Genomic DNA, 20,230 nt, shown 5'->3' with positions numbered 1-20,230 from the left:
GTAACCATCTCATGAAGAAATCAGGTAATCTTGATTAGACTCTGCTACAAGAATTGACTGAATTAACACACGACCCTAATCAGATTTATTATGTTTTGGACTGAAACTCTAAAAGAACTTGAACATTTTGTATTATATGAAATACATACTATAAAAGAATGATTTTTTCTTTGTTTGAAATACTTTTGCTGAAACCTACACAAGTATATTTGCAAAGAGCCATCCATAATTTTGAATTGATAGAGAAATAGCAGACAGTTAACTGTACTCATATCCAAATCTTGAGTTGCTCTTCTCTAACTAAACATTATTCTAAGCCTAAAGACTCAAAGTTGAGAGCAAAATTTTGCAGCAATAAACCATGAACCTTGCAAACTGTCACAAAAAGCAGTAATACCTAAGCATTTTGATGCACGTTTTCTGATTGGTTATATTAAATTTCCATCCAACCAAATTTTTGAATTTATCATTATATGGTAGAAGTTTACATATAAAACAGGTAAGTTCTGATGCTTCTGCACTTTGTTACATTAACTTCTAAAACATTATAATAAAAGTTTAAAAAAGAAAAAAATATTTTCTATGGATGATAGATTATTTGTTTGTTATAATTCATGAAAAGTTTAAGGCCTAATGGATAGTTTGTCTATTTTAAAAGACTACAAATGTTAAAGCAAAACTTCCTTAAACTCAAATATGCCATTACTGTGACATTAACTAAACTGAGAGTCCTTCTACATAATACTTACTAGATGTGGGTAAACATTAAATGATGACCGTGATGCAACAATTATATTTTCTCTCATGTCTAACAACTTCCAGGAACCTATTTCTTCATCTAGTTACAATAAAAATATAACTTACTATAAATATAATCAATGTAGTTAAAATAAATCTTGTTTAGGTTATAAATTCTTTGAACAGTTAAATCTGTTAATATGTAATATTTATAGTTTTCAATGTGTGGTTGAAATAAATTTTAAAAAGTACAAACACAAGTATGAAAGTATCATTTACTAAGTTTTAACATATAATTATTTTCAAAGCCAGAAACATACAGTTGAGCTCCAGTTGACACTTAGTTTTACACTGTGTCTGAGATCGTACCTCAAACTTCTAAGACAAAAAAACTATTTACATGCATTTTACTTTAAGTCTTTTTACTATGCAATATGGAGACCCTGCAAGGTAAATATTGAAAAAATGTTTGAAATTGCTGATGTGCAAGATATTATTACAAAAATTAATAGTATGATGTGTCTTGCAAGTTTTGTAAGAACATTTTAAATTTTACACAAAAGTAATTCTTTGTTATACCATTTCAATAAAACAATTTATAACTGTGTTTATTGTTATATGCTAATAATTAAGAGATTGATACTCAGTACACTGAAAGTACTTAAATGTTTGAAAGTTCCTGGGTATCTAATATAAATTTTAACTTTTATGATAAATTATGCTGGAAAGAAAGAAATACTTCTGTGTTTCCAACATTCTAACAAGCCTAATGTGTTAGTAATTGTACTTGCTGAAATCTAAGTTTTAACTGTTTCATTTATCAAGCATTTATTGTATTTACTGAAACTACTGTTTTAACAAATGACAAAAAATGCTCACACAGGAATAAAACACTCATAAATGTCAATTTATGCATCAAGTATTGAAAATATTTTATTAAAAATAATTATAGCTCTCTACAGGAAATTACTAACTGTTCTAAAATATTACTTAAAATGATAAGAATGGAAAAACAGAATATTGAAGATAATGTTGCATGTTTAATATGTTATTGTTATAACTTTAATTTTAACACAAACAGAATATCAACTTTATTGCTGTAAAGATGTACACTAATATTTAACTATTTGTAATGTTTTATTACAGAACTCACCATTAGTCAGCCGCTCTACTTCCCCATTATGAACATCCACACAAACTAATTCCTTATGAGAGAACACAAAAATTAGAAGCAATAGCTTTTACTGTGGAAAAATAAGTAAAATAAGTGGGCATAAATGCTAAACATACAATATTATCTGTTATTACAAATATTTTAATTTATTCTTTCAAGGACTTAAAAACTAAACCTCCATGCCTGTAAAATCTATTTAGGTTCTTTCATAGTTATAGTGGGTTATAAATTTCCAAACATAAGCATTTAAATTATAACAAGTTTTTAGAAAAAATTTCCAACCTGTTTGCTTTTCCAAAAAGTGTTAAATACAAGACAATTGCTGTCTTCTGTCCAACATCTGAATGGTAGGTCATTTACATAGATTCCTGGAAATTCTCCCCCTGGTAATATATACAGAGACACTTATTTTATAAACAGTATAAAAACACACAATTACATTTCAAAGCCAATCTAATATTCTTTAACAGTTCTTCCGTATAATGAATAAAGTTAATCCCAGTAAAACAAATAATAAAAAAATATAACTGGTGATAAAATAAGTAAACAATATTTTGTTATTAATCCATACCTTAATTCTAAGTTGTAAGTGGCTCATATAAATTTGACAAAAATTACACTTCACCAACTTAATTCAGTTCATACTATAACACTTGCTCTTTCTGTAATTTGATGATATAAATGTTATCTCAACAAGTACTAGTTTGATGAGCTCTGGCATTAGGTGAAAGACCTCATTACAAACAGATAAAGCAGAATATAATGTGATTGATATATTGTTACACATTCTTCTATACTTTCACTCTAAATATATAGAATATCCCAAGAATAAGTACAGTTAATTTCTATGGCTGATGTCACTCAAATTCATTGTGAAAAGGGAAAACATATCTGAAGTATCTATTTGGCCCAAACATTTTCTGGGAAATTTTTGACAGTGATAGTAGAGTCACTCATTCAGTTTTATATCCAATCGAAAGTGAAAGTTATAACCATGTGATAACCATGCCAAATATGTTCATGAAGACTCACAACCTTTAATCAAAATTGTTCATCATGAACACAGATCAAATTAAGAAAAGCTAATATACTAACCACACATGAAGAAAAATACCCCACAACAGTTAACCAGCTGGATTTTGTTGCAAAGTTAAAAAAGAAAAAAAATATAGGTTTACAGAAAAAATAATAATTCACCAAAATGAACTAAAGAAAGAGACATTCTAAGTGATATTGGAGATTGCTTGTTCAAGTGAATGACACCTAATGCACATACTGCATAAAATGACCAGGTCAAAGACACATATGATTCAGATGTATCCATCTCTTATTTTAAATTGTGGAGCAGAGGGAAAGCAATTAGTCAGCAGTTCCTGCTAGTTCAAGAAGCTAACTCTGGCCAACTTGCACAATTATTGCACTTATTGCACATACACCACTTATTAACCCAACAGAAAATGTTCTATTTAGTTGTTCCATTTTTGATCAACCTATCCCAAGTAGTGTAGTTCTGTATATCCTATTGGAGGGAACAGTTATCTCACAATTAAAAAGAAAAAGATTTGACTATTTGTAACAACATTATTTCTTTTACAGATAATCTTCAATTGCTGGCAAATAGATAAAAAATAATGGATATACAAGATTGGGAAATAAAAAAAAAACATTAGATGTTGTTTACATTAAATCTTACATCACATTAAATAGCATATTTTCATAAATGAAAAGATTAACTTATTGAGGTCATAAAGCAGTCACTAGTTGTTCAAAGTCCACCAGAGTTCACAAATACAGTGGAGCCCCTCACCAACGACTTCAAAAATGCCTTGACAAAAAGGTCGTTAATGAGGGGGAGTCGTTAGTGAGGGGTGGATACCCAATTCGTTGCAAAGATTTAAATTATGTACGTTTTTATAATAGGCAAAGTGTTCAAATACTGACTGGATATACAATCGTAAACTAAAGAAATCACTAATGTTCATGCAGACTTAAAATACGATCATAAAAGACATTTTCTTAAATCACTAATGCTCATGCAGACTTAAAATGCGATGATAAAATACATTTTTATAAAGAAATCACTGTAGAAGAAATGCTACACACATAAAAATGATCAAATACAGACTTAAAATACGATAAGAAACTACATTTTCTTAAAGAAATCACTAATTTTTGTTTGTTTTTTTCTTCGAAAATTGTACAGTTTCAATGTCTTTGCTCACTGCTACCATGCAATCTACAATGTCCATTTTGCTGTGTTTGAGACCAAACTGTAAAAGTTTTTCTGCATATGACATTGCAGTGGCACAGTCAATTGGCTCGAAAGACTCTACAGTTGTGTCGTCACATTCTTCACCATCATCACTCTCGATTTCTTCAGGACACGCGATAATATTGTCAGAAACTGAAGTCGGGGTCAGATTGGTTTTCTGAAACATTGTCTTCACTTTCGTTTGATACTTCGCCTAAACAGAAGTTAAAGCATCATTTCAAGAAACACTTTTGAATTGTGGAAGTCTTAACTTCGGAAGCCAACGCCAGAACCACACAATTGCATTCAGAAGAGTGATTTTTTTTGCACAACTCGGGACCTGTAGCCGTCTGGTCATTATCCATGTAAAACAAAAGTTGTCTCAAGAATGTTTTGCGATACAGCAGTTTGACGGTCTGTATAACTCCGGCATCACAAGGCTGAAGCTTAGAAGTTGCATTAGGAGGAAGTAAAACGATTTTTACATTAGATAGAGGGATTGCAACATGGGCAGTGCAGTTGTCGATAAAAAGCAGAACATTGCGTTTCTGAAGTTTCATTTTGTTGTTAAATTTTTTTGCCCATTTGGTAAATATGGGAATTGTCATCCAAGCTTTTCGGTTGTGATAATAATCTACACCCAATGAATTCGTATCAGAATTACGAAAGCAACGCGGCTTAGCACTATGACCAATAACAAGTGGCCGAACTTTCTCTCCCGACATGCTACAGCAAAGCATTACAGTAACTCTTTCTTTCAAAACTTTTACACCGGATGTCGTTTCTCCCTTCTTGACCATTGATTTCATTGGAAGTGATCTGTATTGTATCCCAGTCTCATCAGCGTTAAATATGTCATTAGGGAAATAGCCTTCACAGATGGATGGGAGACGATTAGTCCAATCTTCAACTGCTTCTTGAGAAACTTCAGCACTTTCGCCACAGAGAATAGCTGCTTTGATATTATGCCTTTTTACGAATCTATCTAACCATCCATTGCTAGCAGAGAAGCCTTCATTGCCAAGCTGAGATGCCAATATTAATGCTTTTTCTTGAATTAGTTTCCCGGTAATTGGTAGATTCCTGGATCTTGTATTCACAAACCACTGCCACACTTTCTCATCCAACTCGTCGTATAGGCATCTTCTGTTGTTCTGCTCTTTTTTCTGGATTTTCGCCTGTTTCCCACTTTTTCAAAATTTTTTCTTTCTCTTTAATGATTGTCTGAATTTGGGTTTTACCAACTCCAAGATCCATGGCGATTTTAATTGCAGTTTCCCCTTTGTCGTGTCGTTTAATGACGGAAACTCTCTCTTCTAAGTTAAGCAACTTTCTCTTCGACATTCTGGTGAAAAATGAGTCTGTGTTATGAGGAATCTTCATATTATGCACACTAATCCTGTCTGTTAAATAATCCGATTTAGTGTTCCTAATTCATTATGTACTATAGAATAAGCGCACTGAGCGCATTGAAAATGAGATTAATTTACCAATGAAAATTAATCTTCTTTTCGATTCGACGCACTGGAAATAGATTTATTGTTGAAGTAGATTACGTAATACTGTTTAACTACGGAATAATTAAACTCATTTGTAATATGCCATAAATGAGAAGGCAGACCGCTATGTAACTTCACAGAATATGCCACATAATAATGTCACTTAGTCGTTAGTGAGAGGTAAAATAATCAAAATTGTTCAATTTGGTAGGTCATTAGTCGCGTTTGAGGGGAAGTCGTCCACGAGGGGTCAATTTAATGCAAAGAGGGTACCGTCAAAAATTTTCCAGTCGTATGACAGGGGAAGTCGTTAGTAAGGGGGTCGTTAGTGAGGGGCTCCACTGTAATTATATATAAAATACTATTCAGTGAGTTGTTCTGTAAACTGGAGCAGAAAGATCAACTATCAAGTAGTTAGGGTTGTTTCAGCTCTCCCAGATTATACTAGAATGTCTAAAAAAGAATGATGAATGTTTAATTAATTATTACTGAACTATCAAGGTAAAGGTTTATAGTTCCAATTACCATTGTTTTGTAATAATTATTTAAAGGGTGGCAGTTCATAGTAACACAAATATTGAAATATGGGATAGTTTATTTTTACTTATGATAAGATTATTCTAAAAACTTTCATGTCAAAATATTAGGTGGTGACTGCATTTTCCACAACTGGATGTAAACAACAAAAGAGAGCAGGAGTTGATACGACTCAAAGCACTCAACTCCTACTCCATAATTGGTTATTTTATAGTGGTTGTCTAGTTTGACATTGGTATTTGGATCATGTCTGAAAGATGGAATATTCCCAATATTTTAGGGTGCTATAACCAAGAAACACTTCTCATTACGAGTTAATAAAACAGTAACATGAACTGACAATGGACAAATGTTTCTTACTTTAGGTTAAATTCTTATAATAGACATTATTTTTATGTAGTGCTGATTTGATCATCTATATAAAATTGATGTAACATACAGTATTAAAATGATTCACCTTATGAGAAAATGCTTTTTAAACTTTCAACTCATTCCTTCTTCTCTCAATTACAACTACCTTTTTTTTTGTTTTGTTTTGGACAGATATAATCATAAATACATTTGTTTGCTCTTAGCCTCATGTGTGTGTGGCTAAATATAAATACCCAATCTTTTGCTGTTATTCAGTCACCACACTAGCTGTGTTAAGTCATATGGATATTTAATATTATAATACAGTTTTACAAACACAAACATCCACACACAAATCAGATTCAAATTAAGACCTGTAATTCTTAATCTCCAATTTATTTACTAATTATAGAGCATTCAGTTAAAAATGAAGTTTAGTTAGCAATGAGACTAGATTTTAAATGATGGATGGTGGAATAGTTCCATAAGTGTAGATCATATTAACAAAAGAATAAAATGCAGTAACTTGTAGAGAAATGCAAAATAAAACTAGGGATTCTATAAATTTAACAGTTAGCTTGACACTGCTTCTTTCACTACAAATGAAATATAATATCAATTTTACCTAGACAATCATATACTAGATCCACAACCACTGTTGATTCCTTTGATCTCCAGTCATACTGTAAATATCACAATACAATTTGCTTATTAATCTCTACTTAAGTTAATAAAAAAGTGGTAATATGTAAAACAACTTTACAGATAAAAATTAAATTCAAACATTTATATAATGGTTTAATAAACATAAGTGTTAAAGAAAGTTCTCTAAAACATTATAATTTCAAGATAAATTCACATACAACTTACTATGATTAATTTTAATAAAGATATAAAAAACTGCAACTGTTTGTTTGCAATTTCTTTTTACAAGGAAGCTACAGAAAGATTATCAGTGAATAACCAATCATCCACAATTTAGAACTGACAGCCTAAAAGGAAGGCTGCTAGTCAAAGCACCTACAAACACTAAGGTTCACATGTTTAACTGATTACTAAAATTAATTTTATTGCACATACACCCTCAAATTTCAAGTTACATTTATGCAACAAAAGTACGTAAACCACGAATCCTTGCATTTTGAGTTAAATATGCTAATAGCTAGATTATGCTCAGCTAAAAAAAAAAAGTTAAATTATTTTATTTAATATTTCAGTGATTTTTAGTGCAATCTGCTAAATCACATCATCATTCTAACTCATTAATAAAGCAGAAATGAAATATTTGATATGTTACTTTTATTAGTCGACTTCCACAATGATGAGGACTTCCAACCTGATTTTCAAGAAATGCAAGATAATGTTTATTGGGACTAAATCGTGGAGAAAACACACATTTCTCTTCGTTGCTGATCACCACTGAACAGAAAAATTAAATGAAAATTCTAACTTATTCTTAAACAATGATTGTAAAAATATCTGAACTTTAGTTTACCTAATTTGAAAACATATTCAAGAAAATGTCAAAAACACAATTCTTTCTGATTTTATTACAGATATGACCACAGTCCTAGCCACCAAACACCTTAATTGTTATTTTTCTAAAACTAATTCTATTGTTTCAATCTAATCTCAACTTCACAAAATAATTTAAGATTTCAAACATATATGAAGTAATATTATGTTTAAGAATTCAAAATTCATTAAATTCTTACCACAAGAATTAGTTTCAATCTCCTGGTAAAATATATGGCTCCTTTAGAAAGAGAAAGAATGAATAATATTTCATTGTTATATATTGAAGCATTTCTAATATTGTAATTTAATCTCTACAGTATACCTGATGATTACAACCATGTAACAGATTAAGTAATCTTTCAAATCCACAGACAAGAGTGTTGGTACAGGTTAAATAGAAAAGCATACCCAATCCTCATTTAAAAAAAATATTACTTTTATACTCAGTTTTTTTGTACACAGTTTTGCACACACTCAACATCTACCATGTAACTGATTGTCTAATTGTTTTTCATACAACTACAGTAACACACTGGATTAAATAAAAGGCAAATAAGCAAGTAATATACAAACTATCAAGAATGTGAGAAATTCAGTGTTAATTTTAGAGATTGAGAAAATAAAGTGATAGAGCTCAAAATTTACTCCTTAAAGCCATCAGAGTTGAGAAATCACAAAAGGTAATTAAGACACTCTTAACTCACACTAACACACTGTTTATATAAAGTTGTAGTAGTAGCTTGAAGCACCATGTAATTTATTTTAGAAGATATGCATACTCTACAAATCTTGTAAAATTTAAAATGCTCAGTCACAACAGTTTATATAAAATTTTACTTGTGAATATTTTCTTAATTTGGTCAAAAACTTTTATTTCACATCCTTCTGTCAACTTGTTTTTAACAACTATGCTATTTTTGATGAGATATCACCATTTCTGCTGTACATTAATTAAAAAAATAACCACAATAATCACCATCAAGCAGCTATTAAATTTGGAAACATCATAATTGTATGCAAGTTTCTTCAATACTTAATAACTTTAACTTCATATCTTTTGTCCATACCTTTTTCAGCCAAGTTGTCTTTCAACAAATGTCATGTTCTTTGTATAATTTTATAAGTGGATAAATTAATATTATAAAACATGTTAGCTGTATGCCAGAAATGAAGCCAATTATATGCTGTGAAACATTTATATAATTTTGATTCAAAGCTGATGCAAAGTAGTATGCAAAAATTGTTTGAATAGTTTTACAAAATGGTCATTTTGTCTTATAACTTTTGATATTCATGTCCAATTTTTATAAAATTAAAAACAGTCTACTTATAAGAACACCCTAATGTGTGCGATAAATTTCAGCACAGTTAATTACGCAATCTGTATTTGGGCAAATGCAAAAGTTTACAAGATTTTAGCACAACATTTGCTTGTTTTAAACCATATCTTTGAAAATACTTTAACTACAACAATCAAATTTGCTGTCTATTTAGGGGAGTATAATGCCAGCTGTGTAAAAAAATAAGTGAAATTGATTAATGGGAAATTTGTTTTTTTTTTTTACACTAATGCAAAGAAGAAGAAGAAAATAAAAAATTTAGGATATTTTTGGTCTGCTGTAAAACAATAAATGTTAAAGTGATTTCTTTGAAATCTGATATTTAAGATAAGGAGACCTACCACACAAAAAAAACAAACAGTTTTGATTAATAGAAAGTTATACAGATGTTAGAAAGACTCAAAATTTCATTCCCATTATAACATGCTGGGTGTCCCGTGATTTTTTGTTGTTGTTATGTTTAGGCCACACAGCAAAAAACCATGCGTCTTGATGTTAGCATGAAAACTAAAGTGTTTGTTGAAGTTAAGCACAAAGTTACACAATAGGGATATCTGTGCTCTGCCTGCCATGGGTACTGAAAACCCAGTTCTAGCATTGTAAGTCTGCAGATGAACCAATGAACTACTGGAGGGCAAAAGCAAGGTGTACAATTCTTTGCAAAGCATATAGTTAATACAAAAAATACTACATTATCGTAGAGTGTCTGCTTTTCTTTATACCTTGTGATAACACTTTATACCAATGATAGTCCACCATCAAGCTACCATTAATCATTGTGTGTGGCTCCTTTAGGTGAACCGTTTATATGTTTCTATAATTATATCCAATACTGTACATATGCATTTAAATCAATAGTTTCTTTCTCTACCACTTGTCATATATCTTCAAAAGCTTATTTTGCTATGTTTTTTTGAAAATACTTTACCTTGTAAATTTGTAAGCTCAGTTAGTGCTTTTTGTGTTAAATGAGAATATCTGTTACATCACTGAGTATTATGAATTTGTCTTAAATACACCTATCTCATTGTCCTATAGTAGACACTTCATATTCACCAAATTTTTTAAATTTTACCAAGTTTTGATTTAGAACACACTAATCCAGTTAAGGCCATGTGCTAAACATAACATTACATGTAATACTTTTAGAAAGATTTGTTTATGTAAGCTATCTACTACTTTACAGGTAAATTATGTAGTATCCTACTTTTCTTTTGTATAGTGGACTACATATAGAGAATATTTTGACATTTCAGATATATTTGCTTTCTTTTTTGAAGGTATTGAGACATGCTACTAAGTCTTATCCTTGTTTTAACCTCAGTTAAATACAATTTATATGCATTTTTTCATCTTAAATGACATCCCATCACAAAGCAACAGCCTAATAGATCATCAAATATTTTCTCTTTCCTTTGTTTTCATTTTTAGCTTCAACACATTAGCTTCTTTTTCATTCCAAAACAACAAATCACTACAAGAGTTTTAGCAGACTAAATACTCAAACCTCTAGTTGTTAGATAACATTAGATAACTGTTGGTAGATTTATCCTTGATTATAAACTGGTAGATGAACAAATATTAATGCACTATAGTGCAAGTATCACTAAATTAATCAATTTTTTGGTATATAATGAACTAAGTAATTGTTACTGTAGGTTAGCATTCTGTGATATTTAGTCTTAAAAAATTATAAAGTATTAAGCAATAGTTGAAAAAAGCTTATATTATATATTTAAAAAACCATTAATTTTTTTTTCAAAATTATATTATTAAGTTATTAAAATAAAGGAAATATGAGAGATTGATACCTTCTATTTTTGCAAAAAACCAGACCCAGGTGGTATGGTTTTTCATCCCATCCCACACACACTACACCAGCATCATTAGGACTCCAAACAGCCTGGCAACAAAAAATTAAAATGATTTTACATAAGAGTGGACTAAAGAAATAGAAACTACAAGTACTTGATTCAAATGATTTGTCATATCTGAGACCAACAACTTGTTTTTCTTTCTTTTGTAAAAATAAATACACATGCTTATATTTTGTTAAAATTTGATATATTAATTATCATTTATCAATATATTTGTAACATGATGTTTAAATTGAATAAAAAGGATTGTTTGTCTGCTTTGTTTTAGAGTATGGCCAAAATGAGCTATCTGCAGCATCCATCACAGGAAACTGAGCCCATAAATTTAATGTTTTAATTCCATAACCTCACCACTGTTCCAGAAGAAGACAATAAAAAAGAAACATGTAAATTTCTGTTAACATGTTTATTACTGATTTATGAAATTTGTGTTTGTATTTCATATTTGTAAGTAAAACTGAACTCTCACACTAGACAGTAAACAAGAAGGTTTGCATGTGCACAAAAATCTTGTAGTTAGTAATTTTGAGTGAAGGTTGGTTTGTTTTGAATTTTGTGCAAAGCTATGGGAAGGCTATCCGAGCTAGCTAGTCCTAGTTTAGCAGTGAAACACTAGATGAAAGGCAGCTAACCATCACCACCCACTGCCAATTCTAGCACTATTCTTTTACTAATGAATAGTGGGAATAACCATCACGTTTTAATGCCCTATGACTGAATGGATGAGCCTGTTTCATGGGACAGGAACTGAAAGCTAAAGATACTAACCACCTGGCCATGTTGGGCCTTGAGTTAAGAACAACAAATTGGAGTACAAGTCAAATATTCATGAAAACAACACACAAATCATTTTTTATTTAATTCAGTAAGTGTAATAAGTGTAAACCAGTCAATGTTGTTTCCCCCATATAGAATTGATCATGGTTAGGGATTGCTCTCATGTATCTTCACAAATTAGAGAAAACTGTAAATAGTGAAAAAGTTGAGATTTAAGCTGTAGAAATTTCTGTAACTGAATTAATATATTTGAATAGAAGTACCATGGTTATATTAACCACAAAGGTAATTAAATAAAAATAATTAAAGTATAAAAATGACATCTAATAATAAAAAAAAGGCATGTTGGGGAATCCTGAGGAACAATTCTGGAAGCAGTGCAATAGGTGAACCAAGTTCCCTAAACTGACCCTAATTTATTCAGTCCAGTCATAGGAGGATCCCTTTATACTTTACTATTTATAGTCCATGAGTAAAATACCACTCAGCTTACCTCTAGGTGGTCTTATGAAACACTTAATTTCTACAGAGCCTATTGAAACCTAAATAAAGCATATTGTATTAATGACCACTAATGTGAATTTGGTTTAATAAAAGCACACTTGGTTGGGCAATACTCACCACAGTGCAAGATCCTGTAAAAAATAGGTAAAGGACACTGGAAAATAAAGAACAGACAATACAAGTAATGAAGATACACCTTATAATCTAGCAGATGTGGTTAAGTACCAGGATAAATGGTGTACTGACATAAATGAAGTGTCAAGACACAGATATTGCTAAGGATAATTGACTAATACAAGACTGGAGCAAATAACAAAAATCAGACCAATACTTAAATGGGCATACATGTCAATACTATCATTCCTCTCATTTCATCAAATATTCTTTTCTCTCATTAGTGCATCGTTTTTTGTCAAAAAACCCTAAATTATTAGATTGTACTTATAACCTTCTTCTTATTTAATATAAAACAAACTGACAATGTTCATGGATATCTATCCTTGTGCAGGTATATTCTTAATGTATATTCTCACAAAGTTAATATATTATGCTCTGAATTAGTCAGTTTGTTTTTAAAACTAAAGGAATTATGTTTTGAAATCAAACTGTTCTCAGCCAGATGCTTTTGTAGATAAATTTTTCAGAGCAAATCAGAATAATAATTTTAAGCTGGCACATCTCAATATCCATTTTATACTGATAGGGTATGCACAGAGATAAAAATAAATTTACTACCAGATAAGTAATACATGTGTGAACTTTTAAGGTCCAGGACAAACCATGGTTAAACTAGTATGTCATTGTTTTCTCCTCTACAATTGTATATTATATTTAAATAAGAACATGTTTAAATTAGTTTTACAATGATGTACACAGTAATTCAGTTTTAAAACTGAATGAACCGGGTAAGGTATAATATACTTCAATTTGCAACTTTAATTTAATAAGCTTCACAGTACAATACATATTCTTTCGATCTTCCAATAATTTTTATTTATTCATTCATAACTTTCTTACACATAGAACCAAAGGAGAACAATACTGTCCTTGTCATGGCCAAGAGATACAACTTGCTTTCAACAGTAACTATGAGAAGTTATTCACATTTTCTACACAAACAGTAAAATGTGTATTTAAACTGTTGCTGTCAGTGATGTAATACAAGCACCAACTTTAGCAGATAAAACTAAATATTACTTATCAAATAATCTCTCATTTCACTTGTGCAAAATGCTGTATACAGCCATTACTAAACCTGTAGAACACACATAGACACATGATTATCTTTTTAAGGAGAGGGGGGAATGTTGAAAACCATCAAGTCAGGAGCATAAAAATATAAATTTTCTTGAAAGCACATGCACACTGCATTCTAAATAGTAAAAAAACTCACCTGAGCAGAAGAAACACTAGGAGGAAGATGGTCAACTATTGTAACTGATCCTGTGTTTATCTTCATCACACAAACCACTGTGTGGTGTCTTTCTTCAAGTTGCTCTCCCCAGTTACCTTTGTACATAAACTCAGTCCCCTACAGAACAAAAGTTTAAAATGTATAACATATATTTATTTTTTTCTCTCTCAGAAATAATTAACACAAAAATAGACTTACTCACTGTCGTGAAAATGAAAATTCATGAAAACAAGAAATGTGTACCTACAAAATTAATAAACTGAAACATCTCTAGCACAAAGCATTAGCAGTAATCAGCATTTTTAACTACAGGTGGTGCCTTAGATACACTAAATTTTCTAGAAACTCCTTAAGCTTACACTAAAGCACTCAGCTACTTCGTTAGTCCTTGAAATACTAAAATATACAATAACAGAACATGCATTAAAACCATTCCCATTTTATTAAAATGGTTCTTCAACACCAACCAACCCAACTAAGTTTCAATAATTTGTCCTTCTTAACTTTACAAATTATCATGCTTTTTATTCTGTACTATATTTGCACTATGTTCATTCGTTCTTTCCTTCTTGAAGCCAAACAAAATAAAACCAAGTTATTATTAAAATCAGGAAATCAAATTCAGTTTCACTTAATTTTAAAGCTCTTGTTCAAGTTTTAGGATGTGGTGTAAAAGGTATGACAGATTTCACTTGGCACCTTAAAAATACAGATTATTAAATATAATACAAAACTGTGTGGATATCTTAACGATTTTCACAATCAGGATTGTAAATTCTCCATTAATTGGCATAGTTGACTAAAATTACAATGATGCTAGCTTTCTCATCAACAGGGTTGATGAAACTTGTATTTAAAAAAACACAAAAAAACTCATGATCAGAAAGTAAGCAACAATGACGTGGACAAACCCTCTTCTCAGCCTAAAGAAGTCCAAAAGGCAACACTACAAACTTGGAATAACAGGATCCTACATGCCATAATCAACTTGAGAAAATAGAATTCATCTAGTACAGAATTATAAACATTCATTTTCACTCTCCAACCATCTGGGTAAAGCAAATTCCACTTGCCCCTGGAATTATGGGAAACATGCTGAACAAACAGGGCTCACATGCATTCAAAATTACAAGATGACAATGGATCCTCTTCCACTGAGCAACACAGTGAACCAATATTGATAAAAAAGAATGGTCATGTTCAATTCATCCAGATAGCTGAGCATCAAATATGAACTAATATTACAAGTATATTCCTGTGTAGGTTGGTGACTCTCTTGCAAAGATCTGAAAAAAAACATCCACAGACACAAGTAGGAGGTGATCCAATTGTATGAAATGAGGAGGTACATATTGGAGAGCCCTGAGGAATAATGCTGTGGAGACAGTGCAATAGGTGATCCAAGTTCCCAATATTCCTAAAAACAAACAAACTTCAATTTATTCAATCCAATGATTATATAATCAGTAGGGATGGGGAAAATCCCATTCTACTGTGAAACAAAAATGTAATGGACCCTGTAAACATGAAGAAAATACAATATTAGTAATGCAAATATTCACATCTCTTTTTAATCTGACGAATGTGGTTAAGAGTTATTGAAGACAGTTTAAAAACTTCAGAGAAAGATAATGCCAAATCACCTAAAAATCACAAAACAAAAGCTGGAAAAGGTCTGCATACCACCCTGCACAATATCCTCCAATGAGCAATTAAACAAGGCTATGAAGGACATAAAAATGCAATCAATCAGAAAAGATGTGATTTTTAAAAGACTCCACACCTCCAAAGAGAGCCCAGAATAAACTATATGGTTCAATTTCATACTTACTTAAAAAACAAAAAAACTGAAGATAAGTACAAAAAAATTAAAGGATCTCAATTAATAAAAAAGTCATTGTTTAGTAGCTCTAAAGGTGATGCAGAAAACATAACACTTCAAGACCCTCACTGAACATAACAGACAACTGATCGATAATAGAAGTGAGAAATAGTGGTTAGATGAATCGGTGAAAAGGATTTATCCTCTTCCTTGCCTGCCAGCGTCTTAGTACAGAATTCGTTTGAGTATAAGAAAACATAGATAAAATGATAAAGCATACTGTGCACAATCAAAGCAAACGACTCTGACTGGCAATGTCTACAGGACAGCAGCAAAAGAAATTAAAACTTTCAATGAAAGGTTACACATGGCACATGAGGTTAAAGTCTCAAATGAATGTAGAAAAAGAGCATGAAGTACCACATAAATACACCAATTAAGTAACTGAATTCAGGATAAAGAAAAAAAAAAAAACAATTTGAAAAGTCCAGAGAGCACAGGTGATTCATAGAATTTTTGGCTTGAGTACCTAAAAGTAGCAAATAAAGCTACCTTATATAATGTGCCAATGTGTCAGAGAGCCAAGTAAAAAAAAACAAGTTATGATTAGCAATTCTTTGTTAATATGTTTGCCATTTCCATTATGAGACTATGCAAAGTTTGAGACAGATACATGGTACACTTAGAAGTTAAATCCCAATGCAATATGGAGTACTGCATACCATCAATATATGAAACTAGAGCTTCAGGACAGCTGGATTTATAATGTCAGATTTTGCTTGCCTCAACAGAGATGGCCAAAGAGAAAGTGGTGGTAACTCCTGAAAGTACCAAAGAGTAGAAATCAGGATTTAGCTTCCAATCCAGTGCTATCAACAAGACCCAATAAGGGATTAGAATGAGTCATGCTGGTACCTCAGGCAATATATGACTCAGTGGGAAATCCTACAGTTGTAATTCCATCCAGTTGTAATTGAATGCAGCTGTTGCCAATGCATCAATCAGTGTTCCAAACTGAAAGCAAATCCAACAAAAAATCCTTGTGGTGCAGCATACATCCTATTGAGAGAATCCATTTGAATCGAGAGAATTGACACACCACCAAATTCACCACACCCAGAACACAGCAAGCTAGTATGGTAATATGATAGAAGTTGGCTCAAGAAAGAAGACTCAATATTCGAAAACAGAGATACCTGGACTAAATGTCACCTTGATGGGAAATGGAAGACATTACCATAGAACTGTTGAAGTGAAGTCTAATGATTTTTCCCATTAATAAGTTCAGATTGTGAGACATCTCCCTTTGAACAGCAAGAAATTCTAAAACATTATGTAGGAAACCTCATCATCTATCCATAGGCCTCAAAATTCCTGATAATTGAGATACGTACCCTAATCATTAAGCAAAGCATTTGTGAAGAAATAGATCTCTGGATGAGGTGAAAGTAGAGGAACAATTATTGTACTGTTCTGATCAAGATTGAAGATGATAATCCTGAATCCAGCAAATCACTTTTCATAATCCATTGGTCACATAAAAACCACTAAAGGGATTTAACATATATCTGTTCCAAAGGAATGGGGGGAATTCAAGTGACTCCCATATCCGCAAAAGAGAAAAGAGGTGAGAGTCTGACTTCCTATTCCATAGTGTGGAGCAGAATTGGAGTCAATTGAGCCTGACTGAGATATGTATTTAGAAACATACAAGATGGATGATACATTGTGCTGGAGGGAGAATATATTTCTCAGCTCTGATAATGAAATCTGCCTTGGTTGCTTCTAAAACTAGAATCTGTGTGTGATATTTTGCCAATTGAGATGATGCCAGCAGTAACCAGTCATCTAGAGAATAGTATGTGCACAGACCAAAGGAAAGGTCATGAAGAAAAACTTGTATGGTTTAGCAGAACCTATCTGGTGTCAATGTCAGTCTGAAGGGCAGAGCCCTTAACTTGAGCATCCAATACTTGTGCCTAAAACAGATAGTAGAAGTATGCCACTGTTATGAAACATGCAGACAGGAGTCAGCAAGAGTAAAACTGAACATTTACCATCTTGGTAAAAAATGCCAACACAGAGTGAGGAATAATTTCATTGTGAAACTTTGAGGACCTAGGAATGGGTGCAGATGAGAGAGATCAATGACCATATGCCAATCTCCTGTTTTCTTGGGCATAACAAGCACATGGGACTGAAACCCTGTCCCTAGACCAACAACACTCTGAAAGCCCTAGAATGATGTTCCAAAATTCAAGTATTTACAGGAGGGAAAACATGACAAGTCAGGTGGATAATGGAAAATCTTGGTTTAAGGACCTGTAGTACCCATGGATCCATGGCAAAGCTTTTCCACACATCCAGAAATATTTTGAGCTGAGTTCCAACAGATCTCAAAAGGCATAGAAATGTAACTGCCACTGCTGTCAGCATTTTGACAAAGAGGGAGAACATGGTGGACATGGACAAAATTTATTCTGGGTCCCAATAGACTGAGGAGTTGATTTGGTGGTTGGAACACTCAAACAAGGGCAGAACCACGAGTCCCTTCAGGAATCGAATTTTATAGTATAATTCAAAATTTAATGCTGTATATGAGTTAACTTCTTAATTTAACAGTAAATATTAAAAGAACACACCTAAATATAGATTGCAGTAAATCACATTGTATACTGAATGTAGCACTGGTTAAAATTAGATGTTTGCAATGTCAAAATAATAAATCTATAGTTTTGTACAAATTAGGAACTCAAATTACTAACACTAACAAAAAATATATAAAATAAGAACCTTGTGCTTTTTGTTTATTTTGCTGAGATATGGCTTATGTACTGAATCAAACACAATGGCCCCTTTAACTTCTTTTCATTTTTGGAAACTGTCACTTATGTATACTTTCTTCAATATATGACATGTGAATAACCAATTGTCAGCCTAGAATTTGCCCCTAGTGGTTTTTCAAGCCATTTTAATCTGCTATCTGGAGCTAGCAAAATATTAAACCCATGCTTAGACTGGCAAAGAAAGAAACCCTAGCAGTTGAGTAATAACTGGAGTGTAAAAAAAGATATGTATGTTCTAGAATTAAGAATAATAAGATCATAAAGTCTTGAATTTATATTAAATTTTGTGCTATAAGGCAACATCAAACACTTTCAACTTGAAGTAATAATACTAATAATTGTGCTATACTCCCACCCCAACACGTAAATATAAGTTCTACAGTGACTTTACTGCACAGTACAAACAATTAAAAAAAACAACACAGAGTAAAACTGTGAGTTGTTACTTATCACGTGTAAACATAATGATTCTCATAAGGTATAAGCTTCATGTTTACAATTGAGGGTTAGATGCATGAATGATTACATATAAGTACTAATAAACAAGAGTATGACTATTTTTTAATATGTGCAAATAAAAATGTTATAGCAATACACACAAAATGACAAATTATTTACTGTATAGTTGATTTGTTTTTTGTTTTTTCAATTTCATGCAAAGCTACACTAAGGCTATCTGTGCTAGCCATCCCTAATTTAGCAGTTTAAGACTACAGGGAAGGCTGCTAATCATCACCATCCACCACTAACTTTGAGGCTTCTCTTTTACCAATGAACAGTGGGATGGACCATCACATAACATTCTCAAAGCTGAAGAGGCAAGCATGTTTGCTGTGACAGTGATTCAAACCCACAAAACCTAAAACTGCAAGTCAAGCACCTTAACCACCTGGCCGTGCCAGGTTACTGTAAAGTTTAATACTAATGAAAATATTCAAACTACCAAGTTCCCACACATACACAAGGTGATGAGCCAAGCCTCTTTTTGTCTGTTAAAATATCTTTTAGATGCTTTGATGTTTATTTTATAAGATAGTTACATTAACATGCCCTGTTTCAATGCTGATGTGAAACACCTGTCAAATAACTCTGTACATATAGTGCCTAATGAAATCAAAACCACTTAATGGAAGTGCTGTATACTGTTAAATACTGTGTGGTTTCCTACGTGTTTAATTTCTTCTATACAAATTAATTCGTACTATATATGTATTCTAAACATGCTTTAAAATATACTGAATTATTTTTGCTTTATGAAATCATAAAATATATACACACACATGCATGCATGCATACCTTTCTCATCTCTTCTTTCTTTAAGCTATTACTATGCTTATTACTTTCTTTGAAGAATGATTCTCCTTGAGGTTTCTTCTTTTCAGCAATATACAGCAAGTGGCTTTCATCATTAGACCATTCAAGACAACCAAATTCTTCTAGAATTAATAAAATTCAGTTTTTCTTGTATGATTTAAGTACTTAACAGACAATTATATAATAATTAACTTCAAAAGATAACTAATCCTAACCTAGTGTAAAGTGATTGCCACTCTTATGGCTAAAATTTTTCAACTGGACACTA

General features: G+C 31.7%; 1 protein-coding gene across 6 annotated transcripts in view; it reads right to left on the bottom strand.

Moving 5' to 3' along the window:
- LOC143240565 (acylamino-acid-releasing enzyme-like) overlaps positions 1 to 20,230 on the bottom strand; it is a 69,164-nt gene that overhangs the window by 29,453 nt on the left and 19,481 nt on the right. For 5 of the 6 annotated variants that reach the window (XR_013021818.1, XR_013021819.1, XM_076483210.1 and 2 more), the window contains exons 5-13: positions 19,945 to 20,084; positions 13,960 to 14,097; positions 11,220 to 11,311; positions 8,266 to 8,306; positions 7,848 to 7,969; positions 7,176 to 7,233; positions 2,195 to 2,295; positions 1,892 to 1,943; positions 750 to 838 (exon numbers count right to left, since the gene is read on the bottom strand). Coding sequence is in view for 4 of the 6 variants with exons in the window: in XM_076483210.1 (XP_076339325.1) it covers positions 750 to 838; positions 1,892 to 1,943; positions 2,195 to 2,295; positions 7,176 to 7,233; positions 7,848 to 7,969; positions 8,266 to 8,306; positions 11,220 to 11,311; positions 13,960 to 14,097; positions 19,945 to 20,084 (833 nt within the window). In the remaining 2 variants the exon portion in view is untranslated. The remainder of the gene's footprint in view (positions 1 to 749; positions 839 to 1,891; positions 1,944 to 2,194; positions 2,296 to 7,175; positions 7,234 to 7,847; positions 7,970 to 8,265; positions 8,307 to 11,219; positions 11,312 to 13,959; positions 14,098 to 19,944; positions 20,085 to 20,230) is intronic. The other variant, XM_076483212.1, reaches the window with a different exon arrangement.

This window comes from Tachypleus tridentatus, chromosome 13 (assembly GCF_004210375.1).
Source record: "Tachypleus tridentatus isolate NWPU-2018 chromosome 13, ASM421037v1, whole genome shotgun sequence".
Classification (NCBI taxonomy): Eukaryota; Metazoa; Arthropoda; class Merostomata; order Xiphosura; family Limulidae; genus Tachypleus; species Tachypleus tridentatus.
This window is presented reverse-complemented; position numbering and strand designations above follow the sequence as displayed.